Here is a 23,320-nt window from a genome sequence, read left to right on the forward strand (position 1 = left end):
ATTAAACATTCACCATGTTTTGATAATACTTCATAGTTAATGGGAAGTGTTTTCCCTCTGCAGTTTAAAGTAGCATTTTGTTAGTAGATTGGGCACTTAAAAAAATATTTATGGGTTTTATTATGTTCATAAAATGTTCATATAGGCCTTTTGTCCTGTTTCTCTTTTTTAAACAATGACTTATAGGAATTATATATTTGCAGCACTAATACTTGGCATATACTATGTTTAATACTCAACGTATACTATGACATATACTATGTTTTCTGAATAGTGTTTTGCAAAGGAAAAGCTTTATTTTAACACAGTAACAGTGACTAATGTTGTCTCTCATGGATTTTGTTAGTATATTTTTAAAGAGAATTTTTCTTACAATGATGTCATGAAGATAACAGTTTTTTTGGGGGGGGTACTGGGGATTGAACTTGGGTCCTTGCACTTGCAAGGCAGGCGGCGGAACCACTGAGCTAAATTCCCAGCCCGAAGATAACAATTTTTAAAAAATGTTATGTGAGAATATAAAATTCAAAACTATCTCTTTGGACTGTGTAGATTAAGAGACTGATTTAATTTTTTTCTTCTTTCATTTCTTCCTTCCTTCCTTGAAAAGTAACTTGCAACTCCAGCAACATTTATAGAATAATTGCTTCCTCTCTGACTTGCACTGCCACCTCAGTCGATTATTAAGTCTACGTATGCTTGATTCTATTGCTACTCTTGTCATGAGTCTATTTTTAAGCCCTGATTTCATAAATATAGCTTTTTAATGATTTTTTTCATAACTGCTAGATCAAGCACCCTATCATCATTTTTCTTAAGTACACTTCTTAAACTACTTCTGTGGTATAATTTTCTTTCATGTGATTTATACTTCTGTGTGCATATGCCTTCTAATGTTAGAGACTTTTATAGAAATTAGAGATTTTTATAGAAATCATTTGCTCAACCATATATCCATTCAGCAAGCACTTGAGAACCACATACTTTAGGAAGTTATTTGCCTCCCACATTTTTTTCTGGAACTCTGGGATCATTGGCTCCAGTATTTTTCAGAATTATATCTTATAATATTGCCTCACTTTTCAGTTATGTTCACTAGAGTTTAAGATCCTTGACAAGAACAATTATTTTACTTGTGTGAATCCTTAGAACCTTAGGGTATGTACTACAAAGAAGGTACTCAAGAAATATTTGTTTAATAAATAAAGACATGAAAGAATACATTTCAGGGAAAAGTGATATAACTAAGAAGTAGATTCTTAATCAGACTATCTAGGGAGAAAGAGTATGTATCCATGGCATATTTTATGCTTTTCATTGTTCTACAAAAGTGTGTGAGAGAAATTGTTTTTATTTAAACCATATAATTCTTTCAAAGTAAAATGAAGCTGAGTGAATGGTCCTGATTTTGCTGTAATGAGAACCTGTCAGGAAGTTTTTACAACAGGAACTGGTACCAAAATTAATATCAAAGATAATTTTATTAGTGGTTTATATTTATCAATGAACTGATATGTAGGAAACAAGTACAGAGAGTATTTATAGCACTTTAATGTGTTTATAATCAGTCCCCGACACCCATCTCTACCACCGCCACCACTGCTCCACTACACACAACTATAAACCTTTGAGAGCAAGGATTGCCTTGTTCCTTTGTTCCCCATTATTTCAAGTACAGTAGTTGAGAATATAGCTATTGTCCAGTTTCTTTAAGGTAATTAATATAAATGTATTGTATGAAATAGATAACTGAACAAAAACCATGAAGAATCTGAGACTTCTATCTACCTGTTTGCACTGCTGAGATGCAAATCTTCGGCATGGGTGACTATATCATATGGATTTTCTGAAAGATTTAAAAGTATTCTGCCATCTTGTGAAACTTGTGTTCTGTTTTGGTTTGAGAAATAACCATAATGTATCTATTATTATGTAGAAATGTAGGTAAGTTAAAAGGACTTAAGGGGAACTTTGACATAGGGAACTGTCTTCATAAAATAGAGTATTAAAACTAGGGGGAGCTGCAATAAAATATATATTTAATATTTTTCATTCCATAAAAATAAACATAAATGGGAAAAAATGAATTTGTTTCCGGCGACATGGCTGGTTAATGGCATAATTGCAATATCACTGCTGATAGACTACAAATTCAGTCTGCTTATTACAAAAAGGTGTCTCTCTTCAAGGGAATTGGATTTGTTTTGGCCTCATATTAAAAGCTTTTCAGATGCTGTTTCTGTATAAAATATTAAAATATGTTTCCAAGTGATACTCTTACTTCCTCATGTGGTCTGACCAGTGTCTAATGTTGGCAGACCTAGAGCACTTATTGAGTTATTCAGCCAGTGGCTATTTATTGAGTGCATGCTAACGTTTTCAGTTCTGGAGAGACAGAACTCATAGAGTGAACATTCTAGGGAAATGCTATCCAACAGAACATTCTGCAGTGATGAAAATGTGTAACTTCACCACCTGGAACTGTCACCACTAGGTACATGCAGCTGTTGAATGCTGGAAATGTTACTAGTGATAATGAGGGATGAGTTTATATTTAAATAGAAGGACCTTGATTAATCCCCTGAGTGAGATGGAAATCTATCGGGAGATCTTGAACAGAGAAGAGATATAATCTTACTCATGTGAAAAAAGGTTTTCTAGTGCTTTTTGAAGAATAGACTGTTGGAAGGACAAGAGTGAGAGGAAGACTAATTGGGAATCTATTGGAAAACTGTCAGAGAGGGAGGATGTATGGTTTAAATTCATAATGGAGTGGTGGAAACAAAGAAAAGTGAGTGGATTTGAGGTATGTGGAAACTGATGAGGCCAACTGATGAACTGGGAATGGATTATGAGAGTGAGGAAGAAATTAACAATGACCTTTAAGGTTTTGGCAAGCATAACTGGGAGAATAGAGTTGATATTTTTATAGTTGTTTATAGGACCAGATTTGGAGTGTGTGGAGTGGGCAGAACTTTGACTTTAATATTTTATGGTTGAGATGTGAATTTTGCCTTGAATGGAGACATCCAATAGGCATTAGGATTTACAACTCCAGAGTTGAAGAAAAGTTTTGGACTGGGATATATATGTTTGGAAGTTTTCATATAGATGGCCTTTAAAGTTATGGGACTTGATGTGGTCATCTGTGGAATCAATGTAGACAAGTCTGAGATCTTAGCTCTGAAATGGTTTAACATTTAGTGTTTGAGAAAATAAGGATGCAGGATGGAGTATGGGAAATTGAAAAGAGAATGTTTGTATATGGTTCCTGAGAACCAAGGAAAGACTCTCAAGATAAAGAACTATCAATTATGTTTGGTAGTGTGGGGATCATTGGTGACCTTGGTAAAAGTATTCTTGTTGCAAGGTAAAATCCAGGTTGAAGTGGATTTCAGACAGGATGGGAGGAGAGAGAAATGGGAGATAGAATGGGAGATAGGTAGTCAGAAATTTGCTTTATACTGGCATGAAGAAATCTGATACTAGGTGGAGAAGGACGGGGAGTCAAGAGGACCAATTTGACGGCAGATGTCACAGCACGCTGGTGTGTTAATGGTGAAAATGCAGTAGAGGAGTAGAAATTTAGGATGGAAAGAAGATAGTTGATGTGCAAGAGAACTTGGAAGGAAATGGGTAACAATCTATAGTAAAGATATTGACCCTTAGGAGCTGGAAATTTTTTTTGTAGTTTTCTCAGTATAAGTTTTGAACTTCTTTTGTTAAATTTACTCCTATTTTATTTGTTGTGAGTCTATTTTAAATGGATTTTTTTCGTACTTTAATTTTTGGGTTGTTCATTACTATTTTATAGAAACTAAGTTGATTTGTGTATATTGAACTTACTCTATGCATACTTTCTAAATTTGTTAATTCTAAATCCTTTAATGAGTTCCTAAGGGGTCTCTATATACAAAATGATGCTATGTGCAAATAGAGATAATTTTACTTCTTTCGGATAGCTTTTATTACATTTTAAAAACTAATTGTCCTGGCTAGAACTTCTATTACACTGTTTAATAGAAGTGGTGACTGGATTTCTGTCTTTTTTTTTTTCTTGATCATAAGAGAAAAACATTCAGTCTTTCACTAAAGTATGATCTTAGCTATGGGTTTTTCATAGATGCTCTTTAGATTAAGATTTCTTCTGTTTGTAATTTGTGTATTTTTTTATTCAAGAAAGGCTGTTGGATTTTGTGCAGAGTTTTCTGCATCTATTGAGATGTTCATGTGTTTTGCCTTTTATTCTATTAATATGGTATATTGCATTGATTCTTTTTTAGTATGTTGAATCAATCCGGCATCCTGGAATAAATCCCATTTGGTCATGGTTTGTAATACTTTTTATATGCTGCTGAAGATGTTTTGTAAGTATAGTCAGTCCTCCATATCCTTAAGTTCCACATTATAGATTCAACCAACTGCGGATGGAAAATATTTGGAAAAATCCTGCATCTGAGTGGAACATGTAGGGACTTTTCTTGTTCTTCCCTAAATAATATAGTGTAACAACCATTTTTATTGCATTTACATTGTTTTAAGAGTCATAAATCAGAAATGATTTAAGGTATATGAAAATATGTGTAAAACCCTATAGGGTTTGAATATAATTACACACATTTTCATATACTTAGATAAGTGGTATTTATCTAAGGGACTTGAGCTTTAAGGCATTCTCATATGTACAGGCATTTCTGCAACCAGCACCCCTAGGAGACAGAAGGACAACTATTTGGGGGATTTTTCGCATATATGTTCATAAGAGGTATTTGTATAGTTTTCTTTCCTTGTGATGCCTTTGATTGGTTTTGGTACTGGGGTCTTACAAAATGAGTTGGGAAGTATTTTCTCCTTCTTTCACTTTCTTTGGGGAAACTTTGTAGTAATTGATATTAATTTCTCTTCAAATTTTTGGCATAATTAACCAGTTCACCATGTAGATCTTAACTGCATTGTGAAAAATTTTTAAGATACCATTTCAGTTTCTTTGCCTTAGGTCTATTCGAAGATTCCATTAATGAGTTAGTTTTGGTAGTTTATCTTTCAAGGAATTTGTTCGTTTGTTCTCTAATTGGTTGGAATATAGTTACTCATAGTTTTACATTTGCTATTTCTTTAAGATTGATGGACATGTCACTACTTTCATTTCTGATTTCATTAATTTATTTGTCTATTTTGGGTTACTAGTTAAAAGTTTGTCAGTTATGTTTTTTTCTCCAAAATCATATTTTAGTTTTTTGTTCCTTTTCTCTTTTCAAAGTATGAGAGCAGAAATCAATGATTTCCTATTTATGTCTTTTTTAGATTTTTCTTTTCAGTGCCCCAAGATGGAAATTTACATTTTTAATTTCTGAGTTTTCTTTTATATAGGTATTTTTAGTTAAAAATTTTCCTCTTAAGTTCTGCTTTAGCTGAATTCCTTAGGTATTTATGTATTGTTTGTGCTTTTATTTCCGTCTTTTCAAATTTCCTTAGTGATTTTCTTGATTTGTTGGTTTTGCAGTAGTGTGCTTTTCAATTTGCACATATTTGTGAATTTCGCAATTTTCTGTTATTTCTACATTCATTGTATTTTAAGCAGAAAACATACTTAGCATAATTCTCCTTTAAATTTTATTGAGTTTTTTTTTGTGGTCTAGAATATTGTCTCTCCTGCACAATGTTCTGTGTACACTTAAGAACCTATATTTTGTTATTGTTTGGTGGTATGTTCAATAGATGTCTGTTAGATTTATTGTTTTTATAGTAGTTTTCAAGTCTTTCATTTCTATGTTGGCCTGTCATTGTTCTGTTATTAAAAGTGGGGTATTAATGTTGCCAACTGATGTTGAATTGTTAATGTTTTTCAATTGTCAGTTTTTCCTCATGTATTTTGGGGATCTTTTAAGTGAATATGTTTAATTCTTCTATCTTCCTGATAGACTTATAATTTTCATTATAAGATGGCCCTGTTTATCTCTAGTAATATTTTTAAAAGTACATGTATTTATTATAGTATAGCTACTTCAGTTTTCTTATAGCTGCAGTTTGCATATGTGTCTTTTTTCAGTCTTTCATTTTCTACTTTTGGTGCATTTGCATCTCACTTGTGTATCCTATATATAGTAGTTGGAAATGGATTTTTAAATCCAGTTTGACAGTCTCTGACTTTTGATTGTTTATTCCTATGTATGTATCAAATAGTTGGATTTTTTTGGTATGTAATTTTATATTTTGGTTTGTGTGTGGGTGTGTGTGTGCGCCATGTGTCTTTACTATTTTCCTTTCCATTAAATGGCTATTTTCTATTAGAACATTTTAATCCTTTTAATTATATTCTTAAATTTTTGACATTTTTATGTTGTTCTAGAAACCACATTATACATGTTATTATGGATTAGAATTTTGCTTATCTTAACTCCAGTGAGCTGTTGAGGCATTACTATTATATGGCTCCATTCTTTTTTACTTTTATGTTATTGTACATCTTATATCTAAATGCATTAGAAACTCCAGTCTCTTGTTAGAGTTACCAGTTTATATTGTCTACTATAGCTGAAAAGAGAAGAGTAAATGAGTGTATATTTATAGCTAACTTTTTTGTTTGCCATTTTTTTTTTTTTTTTTTGGTACTGGGGATCCAACTTGGGTCCTTGCTCTTGAGAGGCAGGAGGTGGAACCGCTGAGCTCAATCCCCAGCCCTTGATTGCCATTTTTAGTTTTTGTGTTTTGTTTTGTTTTGTCTTTGGTACTGGGGATCAAACTCAAGACCGTGAGTGTGGGAGGCAGGCGCGGTGCCACTGAGCTACATCCCGGGCCCTGCCATTTTTAGTTTATTTAGTGCTACATATTTGTTGTCTTTCTCTCTGCTTTTTTTTTTTTGTTAAATTGTTACATTTTAGTATATGATAGGCAGATTATTTAAGTATATATTGTTTAATTCAGTTGCTCTTTCAATCAGTTAATATTGTATAAGAAGGGAGAAATAAGCATTTTCAATCTTCTAAAATTACATATTACCTTTATTGTTGTACTTTGTTTTTTTTTTTAATGTGCCTCAGAATAGCCATTTGGGGTTAATTTCTTTTAGTTTGCAGAGCATTTTATGTTTTTTTTTTGTAAGATAAATTTTCTAGCAAAGCATTTTGTTCACTTTATATGACTTTTTTTTTTGTATTAAATTCTTTTATTGGTGCATTGTAGGTATACAACACAATTACATTTCTCATTGGGAATTGTACCTTTATATAATGCATCTTGGTTCTTATTTTTTCCCCATTCCTAGCCCTCCCTTCACGCCCTCCACCCTTCCCTATTTACAAAGACTTTATTTCCATTTTTTCCATTTCTCAGCATTTTTTCCTTTCCCTTCTTTCCTTTCCCCTGCCCCTCCCACTACCCCTACCCCTTTGCACATTTTCTTCCTATTTTACATTATCGATTATTCATTCTAATCATTGGTACATTTTAGGTATACAATATAAGGACATTCATCATTGGAAATTTGCACCTTTACATAGTCTCTCTTGGTTCTTATTTTTCACCCTTGCCCAGCCCTCCCTTCAACCCCTCCATTCCTCCCTATTTACAAAGATTTTGTTCCTATTTTTCCATTTTCTCATATTAATCCCATTCCCTTCTATCCTTTCCCCTAGCCCTCTCACTTCCTTCCTCTTTGCCCCTTTTCTTCCTATTTCACATTACCTATTAAACATTTAGTCCTTCTTTACACTTTCAGTTTCTCACACCAGAGAAACTATTCGGTATTTACACAAGTGTGTCCTATTTATTTCACTTAAGAGTATTGCCTCAATGTGCATCCACTTAGCTATAAATGTCTCTAATTTCTCATTTTTTTATGGCTGAGTAGTACTCCATTTTATTAAAAAAACCACATTTTCTTTATCCAGTCTCCAGTTGATGGGCATTTGGGCTGTTTCCAAGTTTTAGCTATTACAGACTGCACTGCTATGAACATGGGCACACATATATCACTGTGGTATGATTCTTTTAATTCTTTAGGGGGAAGAAACCCAGCAGGGGAATAGCGGGATCAAATGGGACTTCCAGTCCTAGTTCTTTGAGGTATCTCCATACTGATTTCCACAGTGGTTGCACCAGTCTACACTCCCACCAGCAGTGGAGCAGGGTTCCTCTTTCCCCACAACCCCACCAGCATTTGTTATTGGTTGATTTCATGATAGCAGCTATTCTTTCTGGAGTGAAGTGGAATCTCAGTGTTGTTTTCATTTGCATCTCTCGAATGACCAGTGATGTGGAACATTTTTTCATGTATTTATTTGCTATTTCTACTTCTTTGTCTGAGAAATGTCTGTTCATTTCAGATGCCCATTTTTGGATTGGGTCTTTAAATTTGGGAGGTCTGATCTTTTTAAGTTCTTTATAGATTCGAGATAGTAGACCTTTGTCTGAGGAAGAGCAGGTGAAGATTTTTTCCCACATTGTGGGTTGTCTCTTCACACTGTTGGCGGTTTCTCTTGCTGTGCAGAAGCCTTTTAATAAGAAGAGATCCCACTTGTTGATTGTTTGTGCTAGTTCACGGGCAACTGAGGTTTTGTTCATAAAATCTTTTCTTACACCGATGTCTTCAAGGGTTCTACCTAACCTCTGTTCCAACTGGTTCAGAGTTTCTATTTTAATATTTAGATCTTTAATCCATTTGGATTTTAGTTTAATGCATGGTGAGAGATACAGGTCTAGTTTGAATCTTTGGCAAGTTAAAGCCCAATTTTTCCAGCACCATTTATGAAAGAGGCTATCTTTCCTCCAGTGCGGGTGTTTGGCTCCTTTGTCAAAGATGAGATGGCTGAGTGTGTCTGGCGTTGTTTCTGCATCTTCTTATCTGTTCCACTGGTCCTCAAGTCTGTTTCTTTGCCAGTACCATGCTGTTTTTATCACAGTAGCTTTGTAGTAGAGATGCAGGTTGGGGATTGTGATACCCCCTGCCATGTCTCTGTTACCTAGAATTGCTTTTGCTATTCTGGGTCTCTTCTTGCTCCAAATGAATTTTTGGATTGTTTTCTCGAGGTCTATGAAGTATGCTGGTGGGATCTCAATTGGAATTGCATTAAATCTATATAGCAGTTTTGGAAGTATGGCCATTTTCACTCTATTAATCCTTCCTACCCAGGAGCAGGAGATGTCTGTCCATTTTCTGATATCATCTTCAATCTCTCTTTTCAGAGTGCCATAGTTTTCAGAGAACAGGTCTTTGATTTCTTTCATTAGTATGATTCCTAGATATTTCAGTTTTTTGGATGCTCTTGTGAAAGGAATTGTTTGCCCTATTTCTCTCTCAGTGAGTCTGTCATTGGTGTAGAGGAAAGCTATTGATTTTTGTGTGTTGACCTTGTAACCAGCTACTTGAACTGAATTTGGTTAAGTCTCGAAGACTTTTGGTGGTGTTCTTGGGTCTTCTATATAGAGAGAGTATCATGTCATCTGCAAATAATGACAATTTGACTTCTTCATTACGTATCTTTATTCCTTTTATTTCTTTCTCTTGTCTAATTGTCGTGGCTAATGTTTCCAGAACTATATTGAAGAAGAGTGGTGATAGTGGACATCCTTGTCTTGTTCCCGATTTTAGTGTGAAGGATTTCAGTTTTTGACCATTTAGTATGATATTGGCTGTTGGTTTTTCATAGATGGCTTCTATCAGTTTGAGGCAGAGACCATCTATTCCAATGTTTTGTAGGGTTTTTATCATAAATGCATGTTGGATTTTGTCAAATGCTTTTTCTGCATCTATGGAGATAATCATATGTTTTTTGTCCTTGACTCTATTGATATAGTGTATTACATTAATTGATTTTAGTATATTGAGCCATCCATGCATCCCTGGGGGTGAATCCCACTTGATCAGGGTGTATGATCTTCTTGATGATCTTCTGCATTCTGTTTGCCATTATCTTATTAAGGATTTTTGGATCTATGTTCATTAGCGAGATTGGCCTATAGTTCTCTTTTTCAGTTGGGTCTTTCTCTGCTTTGGGGATCAAGGTGATGCTTGCTTCTAGGAATGAATTGGGAGTATTGCTTCCCTTTCAATTTCATTGAAGAGTTTAAACAGTAGTGGCAGCAGTTCCTGTCTAAATGTCTTGTAGAATTCAGCAGTGAAGCCATCAGGGCCCGGGCTTTTCTTAGTTGATAAGTTTTTAATTACATTTTCAATTTCATAGGTTGATATTGGGTTGTTCAGAATTTTTAGGTCTTCTTCGTTCAACTTTGGTAATTCATATGTATCTAGGAATCTGTCCATTTCTTCTGTGTTTTCCATCTTATTGGCGTATAGTTTCTGGAATTAGGTATTGATGATCCTCTGGACTTCTGCTGGGTCTGTTGTAATTTCACCCTTTTCATTCCTAATTGAATGGATTTGGGCCTTTTCTTTCCTTTTTCTGACAAGGTTGGCTAAAGTTTTGTCAATTTTGTTGATTCTTTCGAAGAACCAACTCTTGGCTTCATTGATTTTTTGTATCATTCTCTTAGTCTCCATTGCATTGATTTCTCCTCTGATCTTTATGATTTCATCCCTTGTATGAGCTTTGGTGTTGTCCTGCTCTTCTTTTTCTAGAAGCTTGAGGTTCAGCATCAGGTTGTTTAATTGGGCTCATTCTGTTTTCCTAATATGCGTATTCAGTGCTATGAATTGCCCTTGTAAGACTGTGTCCCATAGTTTCTGATATGTTGTATTGTCATTGCCATTTAATTGAAGGAACTGTCTGATTTCTTCTTTAATTTCCTCTGTGACCCATTGGTTCTTCAGAAGTGTGTTGTTCAATTTCCACATGTTTATGAAATTTTTTGAGTTTCTTTTGCTATGGATCTCCAATTTCATCGCACTATGGTCTGATAATATACAGGGGATAACTTCAGTTCCTTTGCACTTACTTAAACATGTTCTATGTGTGAGTATGTGGTCTGTTTTGGAGAATGACCCATGTGCAGCTGAGAAGAATGTGTATTCTGATTTTGTGGGGTGGAAGACTCTGTAAACATCTGTTAAGTTCATTTGTTCAAGAGTTCGATTGAGTTCTAGTATTTCATCACTTATTTTTAGTCTAGTTGATCTATCTATTTGTGACAGTGGGGTGTTGAGGTCCCCCACTACATTTGTATTAGTGCATATATGACTTTTCATGTCCGTTAGTATTTGTTTTATATAGTTGGGTGCACTAGTGTTTGGTGCATAGATATTTATGATTGTCATCTCTTCCTCTTGGATTCTTCCTTTTACAAGGATGTAGTGTCCTTCTTCATCTCTCTTAATCAGTATTGGTTTGAAATCTACTTGATCTGCCAAGAGGATAGCTACTCCTGCTTTTTTCCAGGTTCCCATTGCATGGAGTATTGTTTTCCACCCTTTAACTTTCAGTCTATGAGTTTCCTTTTGAATTAAGTGTGTTTCTTGTGTGAAGCATATTGTTGGATTTTGCTTCTTGACCCATTCTGCCAGTCTATTTCTTTTGATTGGTGAATTGAGACCATTAACGTTGATGGTTATAACTGAAACATATTGACTTGTCATTGCCATGACTTTTTCTTTTTGTTGGGTTCTCCCCCTTTACATTTAGTTTCTTGTCATGCCAAATGGGTTCATTCTGCTTTGCTTCCTGGGGTTGTGATCCTCCATGTCTGTTCCTAGGATATTGTGTAAAATTCTCTGGAGTGCTGGTTTGGTCTTCACGAAGTTCCTAAGGTGCTCTTTGTCATGAAAGTATCTTATTTCTCCATCCATTTCGAAAGATAGTTTTGCAAGGTACATCAATCTGGGTTGGAGGGTGTTTTCTTTTAGGGCTTGGAATATGTCACTCCAAGCTCTTCTTGCCTGGATGGTTTGTGTTGAGAAGTCTGCTGTGATTCTGATGGGCTTTCCTTTGTATGTGATTTGTTTCTTTTCTCTGACTACTTGGAGAACTTTGTTCTTCTGTTGGGTTTCTGGAATCTTAACAATTATAAGCCTATGTGTAGATTTTTTTTGATCAAGGCTATTTGGAGTCCTATATGCCTCCCTTATCTGTATGTCAAGCTCTTTTCCCCTGCTTGGGAAGTTTTCTGCCATCACTTCTGTGAAGAGATTTTTTTATGTCATCCCCAGTCTCTCCTGTTTCTTCATTGAGTCCAATCAGTCTTATGTTATTCTTCCTTGCATCATCTAGCAGCTCCTGGATTGATTTCTCATGTTCCCTTATAATTTTCAAGCAATTGTTCTTTTCCTGGTCACTAATTGCAATCTTATCTTCTCTGTCTGAAATTCTGTCCTCACATTGGCTCATTCTGCTGTGTAGACTTTCAATGGAGTTTTGCATGTCCTGGAAATCTATTTGCATCTGTTTTATGGATTCCATTTGTTTCTTATGTTGGTATTCCATCATGTTCCTGAGCTCCTCTCTAGATTTATTAATCATGTTTTGCACTATGGGCACGATCTTTGCTGTTATCTGAGAAATTATTTCTGATTTCATTTTTACAGATCCCCTTTTGTTGCCAGTTCAGTGGGTCCAGGTGGTTGAGTATCAGAGTGTTCCATCTCATTTCCCTTTGGGGTTGCTGTAGGTGATCTGGAAGTCTGGTTTTGAGACTTATTTACGTGTTTGCTCATTTCGACTGGGGCAGGGGGTTGTTAGCGCCTGCACGGATTACCTCCTCTGAGCTGGGTTAGGTGAGACAGGGGCCGGGAGCAGCGGTAGGGATGGTGACCCAAAAGCCCTTTCCTGTGGGCTTGGAGCAGCTGGAGGTATGGTGGCCAGGAAACCCCTTCCTCTGGACCAGGAGCAGTGGGATGGTGCCTCAGAAGCCCCTCCCTCTGGGCTGGGAGCAGTGGAAGGGATGGTGGCTGGAAGCCCCTTCCTCTGGGCCAGGAGCAGTAGGACAGAAGGTGGCCCAAAGGCCCTTTCCTCTGGGCTGGGAGCAGCAGGAGGGATGCTGGCTGGGAAGCCCCTTCCTCTGGACCAGGAGCAGTGGGACGACAGCTCAGAAGCCCCTACCTCTGGGCCGGGAACAGTGGGACTCAGTACCTTGGTCTGGTGGTCTGGTGTCCTCAGTGTCTTTGTAGTGTGGAATCAGGTGGCTGCCTGTCTGCAGTGGGGTGATTTGGTGTCTTCTGCATGACTCAGGACCTCGGTAGGGCGTGCACAGACCTGCCTGTCTGCAGTGGGCTGATTTGGCATGTGTTCCTTGTACCTGGGGACCTCGGTAGGGCGTGCACAGACCCGCCTGTCTGCAGCGGGCCCACTCGGCGTGTGTTCCGTGTGACTGGGGACCTCCACTTTATATGACTTTTTGAGATTTTGGTTTTGATGATTTAAAATCTTTAATACTCACTGCTAAAATAAAAAAAGAGTCATCCTAGTGCCTGCTAGCTTTCATTATTTCTGATGAGAAGTCAGTTGTTAATCTTATTGGTAATCTGTAATGATAAAATCTTGAAAGCATTAAGAGAAATGACTTTTCTTTGCCTTTGGCTGTTACCATTTTACTAAGTGTACCTAGATATGGATTTCTTTGCATTTAATTTACTTGGAGTTTCTTGTGCTTCTTGAAGTGCAGAATTTTCTGTAACTTCTTGGGAAATTTTCACTCATAATTAAAATGTTTTACTAGTCTTTTCCCTCTCTCCTTTTCTTCTGGTGCTTCCAATACAAAATTGGTGTGCTGAGTGGTCCTATGTTTTCTAGGCTCTGTTCACTTTTCCTTTTTTATTCTGTTCTTTGGATTGGATGATCACTCGTGATGTAACTTTCAGTTCACTGTTGTTTAGATCTAGAATGTCCCCAAAGGCTCAGGTGTTCAGAGTTTGGGCTTTTGGAAGGTGATTGGCTCATGGAGGTGCTACATTCATTGGTGGATTTAATGCACTGAAGAGTCCAGAGCTGAATGTGCTGTTAGGCAGTCGGGTCCATATGGAAGAGGCAAGTCACTGAGACCTTGACCTAGAAGGGTGTATTTCCCTCCCTAGCTTCTGTTTTCTCTCACTGCTTCCTGGCTGCCATGGATTTGCAGCTTTCCCCTGCCAGACTCTTCCCCTGTGTCCTTCCTGCCTTGGAGTTAGCTGACTATGGGCTGAATCCTCTAAAAATTACGAGTCAAAATAAACCTTTCCTCCTTATGTTGCAGGTGTTGAGTGTTCTGTCAAGTGAGAAAAAGTGACTCAGATACAGTTCATTGATTCTTTTCTAGTTCAGTCCTATAATTGAGCTCTAGAAAAGTGTTTAGTTATTGAAGTTCTCAACTCTAAAAATTTACTGTTTTAAAATTTTAATATTGAGATCAATATTGATATTGTCATCATACCTTTCTTTATTTCAAGTATGATTTTCTTTAGTTCTTTGAACATATTCATAAAAGCTGATTTGAAGTCTACCTGCTAAATTTGACACATTGACCTTCTCACAGGCAGTTTCTATAGCTTGTTTCCACAGCTCCTACCCTCCCACATGTACAGGCCATACATTCCTCTATAGATGCTTTTTTTTTTTTTGTTAAAAATGGGATATTTTAGAAAAATATTTTTGATTTCCAGATACTAATTCTATAACTCCTGCCTTTCAAACACTTATAATCGCTTGCTTATTTGTTTATAATGTGGCTGGTATATTTTAGTTGGTTTTCTTTTACACAGAAAATTTTCAGTTGCTTTTCAGAGAGTGCAGACTTTGATGTGTTGTAGTCACATTGGAGTGAGAGTGGTTTTAGCTGGACTCTTCCCTGACCTCTTAATACTGTCTGGCTCTGTTAGTACCACTCCTCACTGTTAAACTCCTCTTATTGCCTGCTAATTGCTAATTTCTTGATTAAGTGTGTTTTCATCTGCTGAAGAGGTTTCTTTAGCAATTCTCAGGGGTTTAAATTGTTTTAAGAATATCTTTCACTAGTTGTTTTGCTGGTGTGAAGGTGCTGAGTTCCTCATACTGCCATTTTGGACGTCTCATGTTCTCTTTTAGTGAATTTTTGAAAATTTCATGGCCTGGAATATAATTCTAGTACTACTTCTAGTAGTTGCATGAGACATTTCATTTTTTCCTTAAAAAAGAGTGCATGTTTGTGGGTACAGATATGCTTCCTTCCTATCTTCTAACCCCTATCGGGTGTCAGGCTTGGCTGGTTGGGCTTGTTCTTTATCTACTTTTCACCCAGTTGGACTCTGTTTCTTCTCTCAGTCTCAGCTGCTCCACTTTTGCATTTATTCCTGCTCTAAATTTCCACTTGAGGCACTGGAAATGGTGATGCAATTTGTAAACTGTCTACTTGGCTCATACATTAGCTTTGATTTTCAGCCAGTCCCTCAGCTTTTGTAAACCAGCATGTGGAGTGTATCTTGCTCAGATGTTGGTCTCTTCAAAAGCACACTTGTTCTTTGTGGATGCTGGCTTTATTTACTGTGATGCTCATGTAACAGTTGTATGAAAGAAAGGACATTTTTGAGTCATTGTAAGGTTTGGATAACTGCCTGTTACAGATCCTCATTTTAAGGCAACTTCATCAAGGCTGCTGTTTGGGAATGACATTCAAGACTGCATTACAAATGAGACCCCATTAAAAATAAAGAGAAAATCGTCAGATGTGACGGTGTTTCTTTGTAAGTTTAGATGCAATTATTAATGAGACAGCTTTCATCATATTAATGAAAATCAAAGGGTATATTGTCTGAGGAAGCTTTTTGTGGAGGTTATGTTTGAAAGGAACTGTTTTTTAAAGGAATTAGAGTAAGATGTAGATTCATTGTTATTTGGATTATTTGGAGATCTTGGGAGTTAGTCTGTTTCCTTAAATTATGTAATGTGTAAATTAAATGTTCTAAATACAACTAATTAGTAAACATCAATTTGTAACTCATTTCAATTATTTCATAACAGTCTCTCTTTCTGCTTCCCATCTTCAGGGAATATCCAATTGTATGTTAGCGTCTGTGTTAGTCACCTCTTCGTTGATGTGACTAAATACCTGAGAAAACAATTTAGAGGAGGAAAGGATTATTTTGGCTGGAGGTTTCCATTCATGGTTGACTAGCTCCATTACTATAGACCTCTGGCAAGGTAGATGCATCATTACAGAAGGGTGGCAAGAGAAAGCTTCTCACATAATGGCAGCCAGAAAGTTGACAGCCAGAGAGAAGGGGCAGGGACAGGGCGTACCCTTCAAAGGCATGTCCTTAGTGATACGCTTCCTTCCACTGACCCAACTTCCTATTATCTCAGTCAACTATTAATTCATTAGCATTAATTCATTGATGAGGTTCGTGCCCTCATGATCCAATCCCTTCTTTAGGCTGACTGTGACTACATTGATTTGAGACTTAGGGGAATACTTCATATTTAAGCCAGAACAGGCTCCTTTTGATGGTATTTGATGATAGTAATGTACTTTCCTTGTGAGGAAAGTCATTTTAAACCTATCATAAGAGTTATAATTTTTACTTAGTGTATGGAATGACAACACAAATTATTTTTGGCCTGAGATAATATTTTGACCTGTGAACTGAGCAAACATTTGTTCAGAAACTTTTTGAGATAAGTTGTTGACAGTGTACATATCCCAGAATCTGTATCATCTGTAGTGGAAATAAGCATGCTATTTGCCTGTTTTTCTTTTTTTGGTTCTATAGGCAGCAGGAGCAACTCGACCTCTGGTATCTACTGTCATCAGTCCCTCCACTGAAGGTTGTTTAGACCACTCATTGGAACGTGCCAGATACAGAGCAAGTGAAATGCCACAGGCTTTTCTGTTTGATGTGATCTATGAAGCCTATCAGCAGGTGAGAATCTTGGGTTTTTGAAGAAGCTGCTAATATGTTGTACTTCCTAAAAGTATGTTGACATTTGGAGAATTTCTAAGAAAGCATATGGAACATAGTTGTATTCTTAGGCCAAGATTTATTGCAACAAAGTCATAAGGATATGTAGCTTGAACAGAAGAGAGATACAGACAGTGTGGAGGAATCCAGTTGGAGGCTTCCTTATCCTCTCTTTCTCCCCTAACAAGACATAGAGCATGGTCTACTCCAGAGAGTATTGAATGTCATATATTGGGCTTGTCAGGAAACTTATTAATGAAGTAGGTTAAAGTAACTGATTCTGTGCTGGTCTAATATTAGACATTCAGCAAATAGTTTGAGATAGATTTTTTAGGATTATAGGGCAAGGATAATATGAATATTGATGTTTATGTTAGAAAAATATAATTTTTTTTTTTTTTTTTTTTTGCGGTACCAGGGATCGAACTTAGGACCTTGTACTTGCTAGGCAGGTGCTGTGCCACTGAGCTAAATCCCTGGCCCAAATAGGTATAATTTGGATAGAGGGTTATTTACCTACAAAGACTGAATTATAAATCAATAATCTTGACTCCATCAGTTACTTTTAAAAGTGAGATTTATTATTTAAAATCCATTATAATGATAAGAATGATCCATATTGATTTAGTATTTTCTTAAAATAACGAATTTGGTATACAGAAATTTACTTTTAAGATTTGGTCATTAATTATATACATCTTATGCTATAAATTTCTTCAGATTTTGAGTTTATATATTCTATTTTTAGCCTAATATTGGTAAGCTACCCTACCATGTACCATATTTCTAAGATTGATGGAAGAATTTATACACTTTCATATGAACACTCATATTAGAGTAAATATGGTCTATAAAAGGTATATTTCAGAAGAAAGTATAAGTATGATTTTCTTATACCTGCATTAGAATAGTTTTTCAAAAGCTTTTGCTGTGTCTTTCAGGTGTAGAACACAGTGTAAGGTTTGTGAGGCTGGAGAAGAGTGTGGTCATGGGGACTGGGAGCAGACATGGTTGGAAAGGACCTGGTTCTGTCTGTAAGGTCCTCAGGGCTCTAGAACAGGCCTTTGGACTTTGCTATGAATGAGATGGGAAACCACTGGAGGTTATTAGGTGAGGTCTTTTATGGTGTCACTTTGTCAGTTGTGGTGGTGATAAACTACAGAAGGGCAAAGGAAGAAGTAAAACACTCTTGTGGTACCCATAACCGTGGTAGAATGTGATAAAGACCATTAAGACAGATTGAATAGTGGAGAATATAGTGGGAAGCTGTTGTATTCTGAATATATTTGAAGGTAAAACTTGGAAAACCAGCCCAGTAGGTTGTACATGGGATGTCAAAGATAGGGAAGAGTCATGGACTCAAATATTTATTCTTAAAAACTACAGTACAGAGAAGAGAGAGATAGAAGAGAAGATTTTGTGGAAGCAGATCTGGAATTTAGTTTTGATATACTTGAGATTCTTGATAGACATACAATTGCAAGTGTTAAGGAGGTAGTTGGATATATAAGTCTAGAATTCAGTGGAGAGGTTTACTAGAGATATCTGTGGGAGTTGTGGTCACGGAGCCACTTAATGTTTCGGGAGATTAGGATCATCAGAGGAGTCAGAGCAGACAGAGTAGAAGGGGTCAAAGGTTAAACCACAGTTTTGAGATCTCAAGAACATTAATTTCCTATTGCTGCAACAAATTACCAGAAACTTAATGAATTAAAACAACAGAGATTTATTCTCTTACATTTCTGGAAATCAGAATCCTGAAATGGAGGTGTTAGCAGTGCTGAGTTATTTCTGGAGCCTCTAAGGGAGAAGCCCTTTCCTGGTGTTTTCCTGTTTCTGCCTGCATTCCTTGTCTCCTGGCTCTTCCCTTGCATGCTCTGACCTCTGCCTTTCATTGCAACATCTACTAGACCTCACTTTCATTCTCCCATCCCTTTCATACTAATGTCCTTGTAATTACCCCAGGCTCAGGTCTCACCTGGAAAATTCAGGATAATTTTCTCATCCCATACTTAATTTAATAACATGTTCAAAGTTCCTTTGCCATCTGTTAACGTGTTCACAGATTTCAGGTGTTAAGATATGACCATCTCATGAAGGGCGATATTACTCAGCACTCCAGTGAGGAAGAACCAGCTGAGGGAAGAAAGAATTGCCATAGGGATAAGCAAGTATTGTCCCTGAAGCCTGGGGAATACAATGTTTCAAGACTGAATTGCTGTGCTGAATGATGGATTTTGGTTTAAAGAAGCAGTGACTGAGAACTGCCCCAAAGCTTGAGCAATATGAGACCTACCTTTGTTTTGAGGGTAGTGTTAGATAAGAAAACCTGGCTGGGGTTGATTTAAGAGATTAGGAGGACCTGTTTTGCAGGGAACTTTCATGTGTAGTGAGGAGAAAAAAGAAGAGGGTAGTTCAAAGAAGTTATAGATTAAGAATTTTATGTTTTAAAGTAGATGATATAACAGTTCATTGATAAGGTGATGGAAGTGATTCAACAGAGAGGAAAAGACAGTGCTGGAGTAAAGAGAGTGGGCTTCAGGACACCTAATAGTGTTGGAGTTGACTGAGGCTGTGAGTGAGTATAGCTCATCAATAGGGACAGGAAGAAACAGAGGGTGTCGGTGCAGATGAACTAATGGATGTGGCAGGAGGGTTTGAAATTTGTCTTCTTCTCATTTGTTTTCTTTGTGATCTAAGAAGTAGGTCCTCGGTTTAGAGGGTGGTGAGTGAAGTATTGAGGATTTAGGAAAAAGAAGAAATTTGCAATAGTGTATACTGCCTTTCTTGTACTCAGCCTTAAAAATATACAAAACTATCCAAGAACAGAAATGTCTGGTCTGTTTTTGGAGTATTCATGGCAAACTTTAATAAAAGCTTTTGATTCAAAAAATCTACAAGGCTATTGAATAGTTTAGTCATTTTTATGTTCTTGAGATACAGAAGAATTAGGTTTTCTTTTTATCAAGGTATAACTTTCCCTTGTGGAACTCATGCAGAAAATACATAGTATTGTATCATTTTCTGACTATTGATAAAAATTGGACAGTTGTGACTAAGATCATTGAAAGTTGGACCATTTTTAGAAGAATCACATAAAACCTGAATTACAGTTGTTGCATACTGTGGCAGCGTAGCAGTGTGATGTGTCAGTTGGAGAGTATAGATACTTTTCTTTATCCAGTGATGTTGGAAGATTGTAGAAGTCAAGAAGCCATTCTGTATACTGACCTGCTGGATTGTTCATTGACCCTATCAGAGTGATGGTGAACCTTTTAGAGACTGAGTGCTCAAACTTCAACCCCAAACCCACTTATTTATTGCAAAGTGCCCACACTGCAGTTAGACCTGAATATCCAATGCTTGGCTTCTGGGGGGTGCTGGGGTGACTTGGCTTGAGTGCTGATGGAGAGGGCTTTGTGTGTCCACTGTGGCATGCATGCCATAGATTCACCAACTCTGCCCTATCATATGTTCTAGCTATGCTCACCTTGTTTTATTTCTTCAAATACAAGTTTCCTCCTATCTGGTATTTTGTTACCTATCTTTCCATTGATCCTTGAGACCAAGTAAATCATCACTTACTCAGAGAAGCTTTTCCTGATCTGTGCAAACTAAGACAATCTGTTATGCATTCTTCTGGTGCCTATTTTTCTTTTAAATTCCTTCCTAGAATCAGAATTATGATTGAAGTTATTTGGGTATTTAACTATGAAGTGTCTGATTCCCCTGCTAGACTGGGAGCCCTGTGAAGACCTGTGTGGTATCTGTCTTATTGTTAGTAACCTGCCTGATAATTTACTACTATCATGTATGAGGTACAGTAAGTCCCTGACTTATGAACCAATTCAGTTCCGGGAGAACGTTCATACATTGGATCCGTTCATAAGTCTAACTACACCTTTGACTAAACATAAAATGTAAAGCATTAAAAAAACCAAACACACACAAATACTGCAAATACACTGTTTTTATTTGCAGATATGTGAGCTACTTTTGTGATTTGTTCACATCTAGGAATGTTCATAATGCTAGGTCTGTTTGTTTCTGTGAAAGTTTGCAATTGAATGTACCTAAGTTGAGGACTTTCTGTATCATCAAAACATACACTGAATGTTTAAATTACACATAATTATTACAGTAAAAGACACGTTGCCATGAACCTTCCTCAAAATATTTACCCTTTCTTTGAACATATTATCCTGGTGTTCTTGCCACTTTCTAAAGCAGTTCTGGAGGTCTTCTTATGTGAGTGTCTTTAATTATATTGTTGTGGTTGCCTTGATGTCCTGAATTGGTTCAAAATGTTTATCTTTTATGGTCATTTTGACTTTGGGGAAGAGCTAGAAGTTGTATAATACCAGATCCAGTGAATAAGGTGGATGAGGATACACTAGTGTTTTTGGGCCTGCCTTTCTATTGGATGACACTCAGTAGCAGCATTCTCTATATATTGTTTTTCACACCTCATGAAGACACTCAGGAAAGAGGACTGTGTTTGAAACAAGGGGGAGTATTTTGAAGTAGATTAATGGCATTGTGTCTTTTACTTTCATAGTTTTTTAAAAATTTAAACATTTACCATATATTTTAATCACATATTTGTGCAAAGAATGATGGTGAGAGAGTAGTGAACATATGATTATGAGAGGAAAAGCCTTAGTCCTAACTTTTTTTTTCTGTCTGGGCCACATTTTTCGGATTCTCTCACTACCTGTTTTCACACGTCATTTAGGTCTTTATGTAAATGTGGCCTCCTCAGAGAAGCCTTCCCTGGTGGTGGTATATGAAATAGTCTCTATCATTTACCTCTTTATTCGGCTTTAGTTTTCCTTATTAGATACCACTAGCTGACATGTCCTCTGTTTTGGTATTTGACCATCTTCCTTACTGGAATGTTAGTTCCATGAAGACAGGAACTTTCTCTTGTTCACCATTGTATCTCTAGTACCTGGAAATGTTTAGGGTTAACATTGGGTTATTAATACCAATGTTCTGCAAAATGAATTTTATGTATATATATATACACAGACACACACACACACACACACACACACATATATGTATGTGTCTGTGTATATATGGGTAAAACCTTGGGTTGCAAATAACTTGTTCTGCAAGACAAGCAAACATTTCTAATAAAGTTCAACTTGATAAATGAGCAAAGTCTTGCAATACAAGTAGTACATGATGCCTCATATTACCTGATCACAATGGAGTTAATGGTTCTTCTCCCTCTTTTTTTGCATAACATTGTGGATGATCATCTCCCCAAGGCAAGAGGTTATTGAGGAGATCTCCTCTGCAGAGGAGAAGGAGAAAAAGACAGAGGAATCCCTCACTTCAAATGAGATTAGGGAGGTGTATAAAATGCAGGAAACAGTGCAAAATTTTGTAGAAAAGTACCTCTTGAAAAAGGCTGTAGCAGTGTGAGCAGTGAATCTATTTAATGACAATGCAATGTCACATTTCCAAGAAATTCTCAAAAGGAGGCAAAACCAATTACCATTGGATAGATTCCTTGTTAAAACTGCATGAAAAGAGAAAGATTCCATTGAGCCAATAGATAGCAGTGATTCCGTTAATGACAGTGAAAGTCATCCTGCACGATAACCCTCCTCTCTCTTGTCTCCCTCACACCAGCCATGAAGGTTTTCAAAGGTAAGTGAGGGTTAATTTGTTTCTTTTTCATTTTCTTTATGATTTTGTATTTTCATTATTTTTATATGAATATTTTTGATTTGTGGAAGAAATCATCTGAGTTTTTATTATTTCTTATAAGAAACTTCCCCTTGATATACCAGTGCTTTGGATAACAAGCATGTTTTCAATTTGAATTATGCTTGGAAACCAAGGTTTTACTCTATGTGGCTTCTTTACAAAGCTGATCGTTTTACCAACCAATCTCTCCCCTGCTCTGTCTTTGTGAGCCACGAATTTACTGTAGCTTCCTTTCTGGCCAACTTCAAAACTTTTAAAATCAGTCAGCTCGGTCATTTGCTCTTCATTCTCAGTGTAGAATGTAGAGCTGGCTAAAAACCCTCAGCAGTACCTAAGTCAGCTTGAATGTTTGCTTGCCTTGAAATTTCCTTTAGCTGATTAGCTCATCACCTTTAATCTAGTCTCCCTCAAAGTCTCAGGACATGAACAAAATACAGACAAACTTTGTGCCAGATCGTAACATACATGGCCTAGAGTCCAACTACAAATGGAGTCCTTGTTTACAATTGAAACCTCCTGAGTCTGGTCTTTTTCTCTGCTATTTTACCATCATTCTGATCTTCTCATCTTTGAACAGAATCTCCCATCAATCTTGGCTCACAGCATTCTAGGGCTGCTTCTCTAGCCATCATTTTCAGACTTTTCCAAACTCCTTCTGCAAACCAATTCCAAAGTTTACTGAACCACATGGTCAAGTAGTTACAGCACCTACCCCCTTCTGGTGCCAACTTCTGTCTTTCTTGTCACTGTGATATAATACCTGATCAAACAAATTAAAGGAGGAAAGATTTATTTTGACTTACA

General features: G+C 36.7%; 1 protein-coding gene across 8 annotated transcripts in view; it reads left to right on the top strand.

Annotated features, from left to right (window-relative positions):
* The window catches only part of Crppa (CDP-L-ribitol pyrophosphorylase A), a 310,773-nt gene that overhangs the window by 16,881 nt on the left and 270,572 nt on the right, over positions 1-23,320 (top strand). For 6 of the 8 annotated variants that reach the window (XM_087206689.1, XM_087206686.1, XM_087206690.1 and 3 more), the window contains exon 3: positions 16,607-16,756. The exons of the other annotated variants lie outside the window; for them this stretch is intronic. In XM_087206689.1, coding sequence (XP_087062815.1) covers positions 16,607-16,756 — 150 coding nt within the window. The remainder of the gene's footprint in view (positions 1-16,606; positions 16,757-23,320) is intronic. 8 annotated transcript variants of the gene reach the window in all.

The sequence above is a fragment of the Heterocephalus glaber genome, unplaced genomic scaffold (assembly GCF_053883595.1).
Source record: "Heterocephalus glaber isolate CG9 unplaced genomic scaffold, H.glaber_assembly_v1.0 deba00000676, whole genome shotgun sequence".
Taxonomy (NCBI): domain Eukaryota; kingdom Metazoa; phylum Chordata; class Mammalia; order Rodentia; family Bathyergidae; genus Heterocephalus; species Heterocephalus glaber.